Source organism: Lampetra planeri, chromosome 10 (assembly GCF_965212315.1).
Source record: "Lampetra planeri chromosome 10, kcLamPlan1.2.h2, whole genome shotgun sequence".
Classification (NCBI taxonomy): Eukaryota; Metazoa; Chordata; class Hyperoartia; order Petromyzontiformes; family Petromyzontidae; genus Lampetra; species Lampetra planeri.
Window position 1 is genome coordinate 3,554,983 of NC_136116.1, and position 12,729 is coordinate 3,567,711.

The following is a 12,729-nucleotide window of genomic DNA, read 5'->3' on the forward strand; positions in this document are numbered from 1 at the left end:
CCCCTGAATCCTAACCAACGTCGGTCCCAAACAGACGAAATCCATCGACCGCGGAACGTTAGCCAGCCAAGAAAGCCGCGGGGATGTTATGTGGAAATGCTATAATGGTAACAGCAGGACACGATGAGTTTGAGGTTGCCGTGTTTAATTACCCTATAGATTATTTCCGACAGAGCTGGCATGAACGCGGGCGCATTGCGAGCGTATCGTTGATTTGAGCAACAGATTGCATTGCTTCACATTCTGGACAATGGGGTAAATTGCAGCAAATTTACTGAAATTAAATTAATTTTATGAAGGCGACTTTTTGCCCGAACACGTCGCAGACGATCGCCCGCGAATGTCGGCACGTTTGCAGGTTATCAATGGAACACGTGGATGTGACCGAGCGACCTTCATTGGGAATCAAAAGCCGTCGATCCGATGGCAAGAAGAGATCTCGGGCTCTGTGGGAGGTGGAAGAGCCTCAGTAGCGTGTTGGTGTTAAACCGCCAGCACGCGCACCACGCCGGGACGTGTGCGCGCGCGCGCGTGTTGACCTTGTGGGGAGTGGTGGTGTAGCGGTTAGCGCTACGCTGCGCTAAGAACCTGGCCACCCGGGTTCGATTCCCGCTCACGGCCAACGCCGGTGACGATTATCTGAACCGGTCCTGGGCCTCCCTTACGTCGACTCAGCCTCAAATTAGTACCTAGTACGACGTGTAAACATCGCCACTGGGGAGACAAAGGCGGCCTGGCGTGGTGTTGGCCAACCACCCCGGCCTTTAGGTGCTCGCTAACAGCACTTGCCCCTACAGTCTATTGAGGCTATACGGAGGATTTTTGACTTTGTTGACCTTGTAGGGAGCGGTAGCACAGTGTTTAGCGCACTGCCCTCCGAACCTGGTGACCCGAGATCAATTCCCGCTCACGGCCAACACAAGTGATTCTTGTGGACCTTCATGGCACATGGAGTGCAGGGGACACAGATCTGGGCCCTGTGCTGATCTTAGGTCAGAACTGGGCTGTTCCTGGGCTAAGTCCAAGCTCTTCAGTAGTTGCACAAAGGAGGCATACGCATTCTTGTCCACGCTCTGTGTGTGGCACACATTCCAACTAAACCCCTCTGGTGGTTAAAGTGCCCCATTCCCTTTGTTTAAATAGCGTAAGAAGAAAAACATCATTCAGCACTTAGATTCATGCCTTTGCTCGAGCCTGCGCAAGATCTGTGTGATCTATGCTGTACCATTAAGATTCGGCACGGGTATATATTGTTTTGCAGGGAAGTTATGAATTCAATGCTGATGGAAAGGCGGCGATGAGATATTAGTCAAACTAGATTCGAAGCTTTCGTGAATGCAGGAATTACTGTTTGGTTATTTCGGTAAAGTCACGTAGAAAATAAAATCAAATAATAATATAATACGACGTTTCAATTGCGTATTCTATTACAAGCAACCATCATCAGGTAAGAATGAATGATAAAACACAGACACGGAAACAACATAGACAAACAGTTGGTCTTGGTGTGTGTCTCTCTCTGCATGTGTGTCTGCCTATGTTATTTCCGTGTCTGTGTTTTATCATTCATTCTTAGCTGATGATGGTTGCTTGTGTTGCAACCGAAACGTCGTATTCTATTATTTTATTTTCTACGTGACTTTACCGAAAGAACCAAGAGAGATATTTGTCCTCAAGACTGCGTTGATTTTCTTGCAAGGAATCCCGCAGATACTTGGCCAGACGATTTGGGCTTCACGGTGTGTTTCTGTGTAGACTCACTCACTGCTCTGCATTTTTCTTCCAAAAAAGTTTCATTAAAAAATGTTGCCATCATCCACGGCGTGAATTGCATGCGTACGATTGATCAAGCTTCCTGCAGGCAGGCAACATTTTTTACAAATTAAATATTTTTGTGCTGTTGTTAAGTTTAAAATTATAATTATGGCTCCTTGCAGCACGTTTTACGAGACTAGAATACTGAATAATACGAACTCATTTGGTGGGTGCACCGAGTGAATGCATTACTGTGATGCATTTAAATACCATTGCTCTGCGAGTGGCAAATCTTTTCCCACAAGACTCTCTATTACGTTCGCTTGTGAAGCAAACCTTGCGATCACACTCGTGGGCAAGGGAGTCTGCGTTTTGTTGCTGCGATTCACGGAAAAGTTTGAGTGGTCATTAAAACGACGCAGATCAGCCGCGCTTGAAATGAATGTCTGGCTCTGGGCAAACGGAGTCACGTGTTGGCTGCGTCTCCCCGCGTGGCGTTGCGTTTTAAATAGGAGCTTTTCCGAGGCTTTAACAGGGATCCCGAGAGCTTAGTGCGAATGCACATTTTTGTTGTTGTTGCTGTTATGGATATAAAATGTTTGGGGACGTTACGTTGCACTGTTGCGATATTTCGCGCGAATCAATTTTGGCTAACAGCTTAGTTTCCCCCCCCCCCCCCCCCCAACTGTATTGTCAGCATCATTTCCCACGCAAATATGAACATCGCTGATATAAAAAAAAAATACAGCCCCCCGTAGGGTACTCGATTTGCTGAGACGACCGATGGGCAATAAACGAACGAGTGAATCAAATCCCCTTTGTCGAGCACATGTTCTGACCCGGCGTATCGCACTGCACGTATTGGTTAGGGCACGGTGTGCTTCCTCTGCTTCGGAACAAGCCGCTCTAATTGGGGCGGTTCATTTTGTCCGTGCGTTTAATGGGTGGTGAACTTCGCTTGTCTGGGGCCTGTTGTGACTGATTGACGGGAAGTGTCGGGGGGTGGGGGGGGGTCGACGGCGGCGGCGGCAGTGTCGGAGCGAACGTAATGGGACCAATGAAAATAGATTCCTTCCAGGCAGCCGCTTGCTGGCGTGTCCCAGGTCACCTCGCTGTGCCAAGGAAAGGACAACGAGCTCTAGATGGCACCGTGACATTCGTCCTCCCACGGGCTCGTCGAGCCGATGGGCGCGCGCCAATCATCACGGGCGGCGGCGCTGTGCCACTCGCGTCCAGCGCCGTTGTAGGCCGAGCTAATGGATGTAACATCAGAGAGAAAGAGAGAAAGAGAGATTGGGAGGGTGGCGGCGGTGCAGTCGCGTGCTGCCGCCGTGAGCCCAGCAAAACGTGGGTGAGATTCCCGGCCCAAAGCTGACATCAGTGGCGAGTGATTTCTGAACTGGTCTGGGGGGGGCAGCCCCACCCTCTCCCCCCACCCCCCCACCCTCCCCCCCCACCCTCCCCCCCACCTTCCCCCCACCCTCCCCCCGCAGCTCCTCGCCCCCATCTCCCATTCACCACTGACCGGTGTGGTGAAGTATAATTCTAGATTTGAAGCTTTCGTGACTGCAATGATTCATATTTATAGTTTTTTTTCGGTAAAGTCACGTAGGTAAAAAATTAAAAATAATAAAAGTAAAATAAAAAATAAAATAAAAATCACGACGTTTCGGAGGCAACACAAGCTTCCGTCTTTTATTAATTTTAATTTTTTACCTACGTGACTTTACCGAAAAAACCTAAGAATATGGTGAAGTATAGTCAAACATCCCCCGTGGCTGACGGCGACGTGTGGAAGCTGTGCATCCAACAGTGGATTGATAAAGGGCTGTGAATTATTATGAATTCGTTCTGATTTTTGTAAATGTACTCAATTGACTATTGAAACAATAGAGGTATTCTAATTATGCAGACAGCCGCATTGAGCAGTTTGCAAATTGCAGTTCGGCTTCCAAGCACTGTACTCCCACTACTGTGTATACAACAGGCCTTATTTGACAGTAATTTGAGCGTTATTCTTCTTCATGATTCCAGTGCATAGGAGTATTGTTATTTCGCATCGTAAAACGCAGGAATGCACACTCGATTCACCGTTATTGCCCTTGTTTATGTTCATCAATTCATTATCTTTCTTCACGAAATTAATTAGCAGATCACGTGTCCTGCAGGGATTGTGTGAAGGCAGGCAACCCATCAAAATAAAGGTCCCATTTTTATGGGACCTTGTCAAAATAAGCGTCCCCTAAAGGTGTTTTACCCTGTCATAATTAAGCTCCGCTGAGAACTTGACATCTATTCCCCCGGGGGTGAAAAGTTAGATATTGCATTTCTCTTTAACATTTTAAAGCGGCATACAGACGTGACGGCAGTTGGTTAGTTTGTATACATATGCGTGTGAATATTCGCAATTGAGCAACAAGCAAGACATTGGTTTGCCCCATGGCTGACAATCCATTTCTCAACCCCACAGACGCTCGCAATGTTAAAGACGCCGTAAATCCTGCCAACAGCACATCGACTGTTCTTATTATTACTACTATATTGTTTTAATATTTTGCAACGGTCACAAAACGACAATATTCTGCATTCCGTCGCGTACGTGATGCTTAAGGCGGGAAGCATAACCAGACAATGGGCCTCAAATGACGCGGTTTTTTTTATTTGAGTGTAATTTTGCTTCATCCGATTCTCGCCAAATATCAGATGAAGACGACACGAGAACTGACACGCCACATAATTACCGACGCCACCTTTCCATGACCAACAGGTGCAGGGACGGCCCCGGATCGCGCTGGGATCCGTGTCCCACCCACCATCACTTGGTGAGACACGAAGCTGGCACGGACCGAGCACTCGGTACAGTAACCGCCCTCCCGCACTAACCACCCCTTGCTGACCCCGACCTTTCCACACGATGATGAGCCACTTTGTTGAGCTATCATTTGTGGCCAGGTCGCTTCTGACAAAAGAGCTCCGTGACTCAGCGGGCCTTACCAGGTAAAATAAAAAAAATAGTTTAATTTAGTTCCTGCAGCCGATAGAAAACCTCCTGCTTGCTTGGCTCGAATGTGCCAGTGGAAAAAAGTGGTATTGGTTGGATTGCCCTGGAAAACGCAAGCCTGGTTTTCAAACCGAGCCGCCCCATTTCCCAGTAGTCATGGAAATGCGCCGTCAGGATCTGACGCGGAAAGGGGTATACCAACAGTCAAGAGACACGTACATTTTAAATGCGCGCGTCGTCCGCAAGACCGCGTGAAAAGCATCATTAACTCGCGAGATGACACGCTCGCGGTTTCCTTGTTGAAGTGTAATTTACCGAGAGAAAAGATGGTGACAACGGTGCTGTCTTGCCGAGGCTGACCGATTTACGAGGCTGACCGATTTATATGTCGCATCACTGCACGGTCACAATAACGCTATCCTCATATAAATATCACTCGCATGACCACACACACGCACGAACAGCAATGCTAACTAGAAGTTATGTTTCAGCAGCAGCATCAGCAGCAGCAGCAAGAAGCTGTTAAATAAAACACATTCAAAATTTGCAGCACATTTAACACGATGGATAGGTTTGAGGTGAATTAATCGTCTCGGCAAACTATACCTTTGGAACGGCCGGTCGATCTAAGTTTTTGTTACTGGAGCGGTGATTGTAGGGTGACGTGTAAGCCACAGCACACCAAGCGTCTGTATTGCACGTAACTCTTCTTTGTGTTGAACACCAACGCTGCCGACTTAAAACACCGCCTCTCTCGCCGCGAGAAGTGGGACGAGATCGCCGCGCGACGGCAGCTCCATCTTCACAACTCGAGCTCCGAGTTTGCTCGCAATGACCGCCGCTGCAAACACTTCGCCCACTAAACGTCGCGTGGGTGGGTCAGCGGGGGGGGGGGGGCAACCTCCTTCACCAGGAGCTCCCGTGCGATGGAACTCGCGCCCTCTCGTCAGATCGCGGGTCCGCACACACGCAGACAGAGACACGGATACCTCGGCAATAAAAAATATTTTCGTTCACATTACCACAACGCGTTTAGCTATCCGTGAACCCCCATCGGCAACATCTGGCTCTTAACGCCCCCCCCCCCCCACGGCACTTACAGTGAAGTGATTGAACCTCACGGTGCGGGCTGGGGGAGGGCAGGCAGGTAGGGTTCCGAGAACCCTCAATCTATCAAACCGCGGCCCACGCGAGGAGGGAAGGTCCTTCACGACGTCTTGCGGTGCATCCCGCGAGTCTCCGGTGCGCGGATCCGTCAATCCCGCGGGGGCCTTGCGGCGCTCCTTCACATGAGCACGCAGCTCTTGGCGCGCTCCTTGCGCGCCACGAGCTGCTGTGGCACGGGAGTCTCGCGCGGCGTCTGGGACACGGCGGCGGCGGCGGCGGTGGACGCCTCGAGCCGGGAGCGGCCGCGTTTGAGCAGGTGCCGGGGCAGGCGGCCGAGCGCGGCCAGCGTGGCCATGTGGAACACGTCGCGCACGCTGTTCTCCGAGAGCTTCGCCGAGCACTCCACGTAGGCCGCCGCGCCGAGCTGGTGCGCCACCACCGCCCCCTGCGGACGGCACGTGTCGGGGGCGTCAGACATCGGCAGGCCCCCCCGGGCGCTTTGGCAGGGCGGCCGATCTCCCAGGGGAAAGACGCTCGGAAAGAATTGGACTTTTGTAATTAACGCGGATACTTTTCAGCGGAGAGCGGAGGGGGGGAAATGCACGAGGAATACTGATGGGGGGAGGCGAATGCAGGGCTTAGTTTCTCAATTGAACATTCTCGAGCCGACTGGAAGTGGCTAAGTGACGATGAGGAGTCGCGGCCATTGTGAGAGGTATACTCAATGTGGTGTGCCTGGTGGGAATTTGTTTTTCTGGGTCGCTGGTAGATTGGCATAGGTGGCTCATAATTATAAGCCAAAAGCGCTGGTGGGGGATCAGTGGTAGGTTACTGAGAGAGGTAAATTGGATGTGGTGTGCTGGGTGTGGAAATACTTTTTTGGTAGCCAACCCGGATGGACCCTGCTGAAATGCACGCCTGGAAGTGGCGAGTTTTCGTGGGATTTTTATTCGCCTTGGGCGCCGTGTGTAAAGAGCCAAGAGGGACAGTTCCTGACATCCTGACAGAGTCCATAATTGCGTTGCTGCGGAGAAGCGCGACCGTGTTATTTCAACGTGTATGGAGGACAAATTGCAAATGTGTTGAATTCTGTTTTAATGAGTTTGCTTTTTTTTCTTTGTTTTGGCAAAAATGCTTATCCAAGCAACGGTGCAGAATTCTTGGTTAACTTTGCGAACCCCCTCCCTCGCCATCTCTGATGCAAGCAACTCGACGCTTTGAAACGCGTTCAAAAAGCCTTCCTAGGCTCTGGCAGCTCTCTCTGGGGCATAGGGTCCCACACTCCAGCTCAATAGGCCCATTCATTTGAATGATTCTCATGGTCCCAAAGGCTCCGACAAGGTAAGCCAAGCTGCCAGGGCTGAGAGAAGCAATGACTTGGGGGGGGGGGGGGGGGCGGTGGTGGGGTAGAAACACTGGATGCAGTTCTCAGGGGTGCCTTACAAACAGTAATAAAAATAACAACATAAATAAATCAAATAATAGCAATAATAATTTCAGGCCCTTGTCAATCCATTGTTGGATGAAGGCCATAACTTCAACATACCCGGTCAATGTGGAATGGTGAAGAGGGGTGGGGGGAGAGGGTGGGCTTGCACAGAACCAGTTCAGATATCGCTCACATCTTGTGTTAGCCGTGGTTGGCAATCAAACTCGTGTTAGCCGTGGCTGGCAATCAAACTCGTGATAGCCGTGGCTGGCAATCAAACTCGTGTTAGCCGTGGTTGGCAATCAAACTCGTGATAGCCGTGGCTGGCAATCAAACTTGTGATAGCCGTGGTTGGCAATCAAACTCGTGATAGCCGTGGCTGGCAATCAAACTTGTGATAGCCGTGGTTGGCAATCAAACTCGTGTTAGCCGTGGTTGGCAATCAAACTTGTGATAGCCGTGGTTGGCAATCAAACTCGTGTTAGCCGTGGTTCGCAATCAAACTTGTGATAGCCGTGGCTGGCAATCAAACTTGTGTTAGCCGTGGTTGGCAATCCAACTTGTGATAGCCGTGGCTGGCAATCCAACTTGTGTTAGCCATGGCTGGCAATCCAACTTGTGATAGCCGTGGCTGGGAATCCAACTTGTGATAGCCATGGCTGGTAATCCAACTCGTGTTAGCCGTGGCTGGGAATCCAACTTGTGATAGCCGTGGTTGGCAATCAAACTTGTGATAGCCGTGGTTGGCAATCAAACTTGTGATAGCCGTGGCTGGCAATCAAACTTGTGATAGCCGTGGTTGGCAATCAAACTTGTGATAGCCGTGGTTGGCAATCAAACTTGTGATAGCCGTGGTTGGCAATCAAACTTGTGATAGCCGTGGTTGGCAATCAAACTTGTGATAGCCGTGGTTGGCAATCAAACTTGTGATAGCCGTGGCTGGCAATCAAACTTGTGATAGCCGTGGCTGGCAATCAAACTTGTGATAGCCGTGGTTGGCAATCAAACTCGTGTTAGCCGTGGTTGGCAATCAAACTTGTGATAGCCGTGGTTCGCAATCAAACTTGTGATAGCCGTGGCTGGCAATCAAACTCGTGTTAGCCGTGGTTGGCAATCAAACTTGTGATAGCCGTGGTTGGCAATCCAACTTGTGATAGCCGTGGCTGGCAATCCAACTTGTGTTAGCCGTGGCTGGGAATCCAACTTGTGATAGCCGTGGCTGGGAATCCAACTTGTGATAGCCATGGCTGGCAATCCAACTCGTGTTAGCCGTGGCTGGGAATCCAACTTGTGATAGCCATGGCTGGCAATCTAACTCATGTTAGCCGTGGCTGGGAATCCAACTTGTGATAGCCGTGGCTGGCAATCCAACTTGTGATAGCCGTGGCTGGCAATCCAACTTGTGATAGCCGTGGCTGGCAATCCAACTTGTGATAGCCGTGGCTGGCAATCCAACTTGTGATAGCCGTGGCTGGCAATCCAACTTGTGATAGCCGTGGCTGGCAATCCAACTTGTGATAGCCGTGGCTGGCAATCCAACTTGTGATAGCCGTGGCTGGCAATCCAACTTGTGATAGCCGTGGCTAGGAACCCAACTCGTGTTAACCGTGGCTGGCAATCCAACTCGTGTTAGCCGTGGCTGAGAATCCAACTTGTGATAGCCGTGGCTGGCAATCCAACTTGTGATAGCGGTGGCTGGCAATCCAACTTGTGATAGCCGTGGCTAGGAACCCAACTCGTGTTAGCCGTGGTTGGCAATCAAACTTGTGATAGCCGTGGTTCGCAATCAAACTTGTGATAGCCGTGGCTGGCAATCAAACTCGTGTTAGCCGTGGTTGGCAATCAAACTTGTGATAGCCGTGGTTGGCAATCCAACTTGTCATAGCCGTGGCTGGCAATCCAACTTGTGTTAGCCATGGCTGGCAATCCAACTTGTGTTAACCGTGGCTGGCAATCCAACTCGTGTTAGCCGTGGCTGGGAATCCAACTTGTGATAGCCATGGCTGGCAATCCAACTCGTGTTAGCCGTGGCTGGGAATCCAACTTGTGATAGCCGTGGCTGGCAATCAAACTTGTGATAGCCGTGGCTGGCAATCCAACTTGTGATAGCCGTGGCTGGCAATCCAACTCGTGATAGCCGTGGCTAGGAACCCAACTCGTGTTCGCCGTGGCTGGCAATCTAACTCAGGTTTGCCGAGTTTGTAGTGCAGCGCGCTAACCACTGCACTACCCTTCTACCCGGATAAAATAACTCGTGCGCCAATTTTTGCAACACTATAATTTTATGAAAATTAATTAATTATCATTCACAACAGTGCATTTTTACCGAAAGCTATCTTTGCTTTACGTTTCACAGCAGGAATGCTCAAGTACGTTCAACAGGACCAAGGGCAGGTGGGGGATGAGTGGGTTGTGACCGGGAGAGAGAATGACCCAATAGCGGAACCACCACCCCCACCCCACCCTTCACTAGAAATGGTACAAGCCACAGCTAATTAGAAAGTGCCCAGCTCAATGAGGGCCTTTGTACAGACTGGCAGGTGAAGGTATTGACGACAGAGAAAACGGAGATACCATCTTAACCTTGGTGTCTTTGTTAAAATCCGATAGGTCATTCTAAATCCCTGTGACCTGGTTAAATTCCCCGTCGCGAGGCTGGTTTATTAACTGAAGTTCATTCTCCCCGTGTTGTGCGGTAGATATCCACCTAAACCAAGGCATTCCGCTGCTATGTAAACAAAGCCAACAGAACATGTTTCAAAGTTGGCATTGACTGCTGTGCAAACAAAGCAAACCAAACATGTGTAGTATGGCATGCGTTTGTTTCCCTTGCAAGCAGGGCCAGCCAGAGGTTTCTGGAGGCCCGTGGTGGAATAGCTGGTGTGGGCCACGTTATTCCAGAATGAATCATAATCCCCAATGAATCCTCGGGCAATCCGATGAGCTATGAAGGTCTTTTTCACAGATGTCCCCCGTTAGGGCGGGTCAGAAAGTTACAACAACAAACAATGCCAAAAAGAATTAGAGTGCAAAGTATAGGAAAGGTCAACAAACCGCAAATAAATAAATACTACACTATTCTTATTTTACGAGGTAAGTCCCATTGAGCTTTTAGTTATTTTTCATCAGAAACCTAGCCGCCAATGCTAGCTCAACGAAGTGGCTTATTGCGTGGACATCTATAGCAGCTAAATACTCGAGAAACGCGTGTTTTTGTTCAAATTCCACCACCGACAGGCCTGGAGTGGGGCTCACTTTTGTGCCTCCCCTCCGCCACCTCCCCTCCCCTCTCTCTGCGTGGCCCTGCTTGTAAGCTGCATTGGAGATCGTTTAAAAACACACACTTAGGGGTCTTATTTTTTTCAGAAAGTAAAATGATTTAGATGGTGATAAGCGATCCATTTGGCAGAAGGACGTGATAAACTGCCCGATGTTGTTCCAACAATAATAACAACAACTCCACGAAAATTACATCATAATCCTCTCATCGCTCTTGCTCTCCCGACGTACATTTAATTTAATTTCTCAATCGCTCAGGAGACACTTGAGGAATATCGCGCACCTCCCTCGTGCTAAACGGTTTCCAGAGCTCTGAATCCAAATGGGAAGATCAAATGGGGGGGGGGGGGGGTGTGTGGGTGGCTAAGTGTCTCTCTTTTAACGGTGAAATGAGAGAGGGCGATGATGGTGCTGATGCTTAATGATATCTGACAGTCTCGAACTTTTGCTCCGCCATCTGCTAGGACTTCTATTTTGATAGGGCACGACGCACTTGTCGCCTTTGTTTGGCCGAATATCCTTTACATTCCTCTGATGCAGCAGCAGCAGCATGTGCAGCAGCAGCATGTGCAGCAGCAGCAGCATGTGCAGCAACAGCAGCATGTGCAGTTGTTGGCCGTCGTCCCCCCACTGCCACAGAACCACCTCAAACCCCTTTCAGTTTTGTGATTCCCCCCCTACCCTGCCCCCCCCCCCAATTCCCTACCGCCAACTCCACCTTCCCTCCACGCCCGAGCGACACCGCACCCCCCCCTACACCCCCAGGAAATATATTAGCATAACGCAACTTAGGTGATTGAATAATGAATGACGAAGAAAGAAAACCAACAAACAAATTGCGTCTGGCCCGATGTGAATATTCTTGGCAAGATAAAAAAAAACCGGCACCTGCGACTCTAAATATTTAATGCACGCCAGAATTTGTACATTATGTATACAAGCCGCAGGTGAAATCCCTACCTTGGAAATAGTAATTACGCGTGTTTATCGTTTCGTGCACATGCTGGGTATGAAAAGAATATATTTTTTAAGAGTATTTATTACACCCTAGAAAAAAAAATCATTACAAGCCACACACGTGCGATTAATCGCGTTCACTGATCGAAAAGCTCATCAGGGCCGCTTTAATGTCCGTGGCTGAGCGCGGGGGCTAGGGGTGCCGGGGGGTCCCCCCTGTCTGTGGGGCAGCTCGTGGCGATAAGCCAGCACCGGCCACACCCCACGGTGTCTTCTGCAGGGTGACGCTCGCCGTCGTTCCAGGGACTGGGGGGGGGGCGAGGTGTAGCGATGTGGGTTGCTGGGTAGATAGGGGGCTCAGGGTTGGACTTCTTTCGCACCGTACGTAGCCAACTATGCTCATCGGAGGTGCGGGTTGACAAGGGGGTGGTGGTGGTGGAGGGGGGGGGGGCGGGGTGTAGCGATGTGGGGGAGAGTGGGGGCTCAGGCTGATGGGGGGGGGGGTGGGAGGCGAGGTGTAGGGATGTGGGGTGAGGGATGTGGCGCCGTGGGGCTGGATGGGACGAGGCAGCATGCTGCCCTCCTCCGCCCCACGCGGCGTGCGCGCCGTTACCTGCTCTTGCGTGACGGGGATGCGGCGCTGCTTGGAGAGCTCGAGCAGGGTGGGCAGGTCGACGCGCAGGTCGGCCTTGCAGCCGATGAGCAGCACCTTGCTGGAGGAGAACTCCTGCGACTCCGCCTGCCACTGCACACCGAGCACAACCGCCACCCACCCCACGCTAAGTCAGCAGATGCGGTTTCTCGCCGGGACCGCGGCAGCATTGCGTGCGAGGAACTCGCGTGCTGTCGGCACGAGAGCCGACTCCGCGTGACGGAGAGCGCTGTTGTTTTGCGGAGATAACGGAGACTGCGTTCTGATGCTACGCTCAATCTCACGAGATCTCGGAAGCCGGGGAGGGTTGAGATTTGCTCGTACTGCCTACCACAAGTTGTAGCCTTAGGCTGTGATGGGGCCAAGAGATGGCAGTTGCGGCAATGGGTTGTCGAATCTTATCTGTGCGGAGCTGTAAGTGTCCCCCCTCCTTATAGGTTGTGGGGTTTTGCCCCAATCTACGGTGTCCTGCCACGTGATGCCACACAAACATGAATAGAATTGGCCAAACATCCCAGTGTAGCAGGATCCTCTTGATAAAGAGTCCGT

General features: G+C 50.8%; 1 protein-coding gene across 1 annotated transcript in view; it reads right to left on the reverse strand.

Moving 5' to 3' along the window:
- Positions 1 to 4,392: 4,392 nt before the first annotated feature.
- LOC144720859 (rho-related GTP-binding protein RhoN-like) overlaps positions 4,393 to 12,729 on the reverse strand; it is a 29,362-nt gene continuing 21,025 nt past the window's right edge. The window contains exons 4-5 of the mRNA XM_078597954.1: positions 12,142 to 12,273; positions 4,393 to 6,308 (exon numbers count right to left, since the gene is read on the reverse strand). Of these exons, the coding sequence (XP_078454080.1) occupies positions 6,042 to 6,308; positions 12,142 to 12,273 (399 nt within the window). The 3' untranslated portion in view covers positions 4,393 to 6,041. The remainder of the gene's footprint in view (positions 6,309 to 12,141; positions 12,274 to 12,729) is intronic.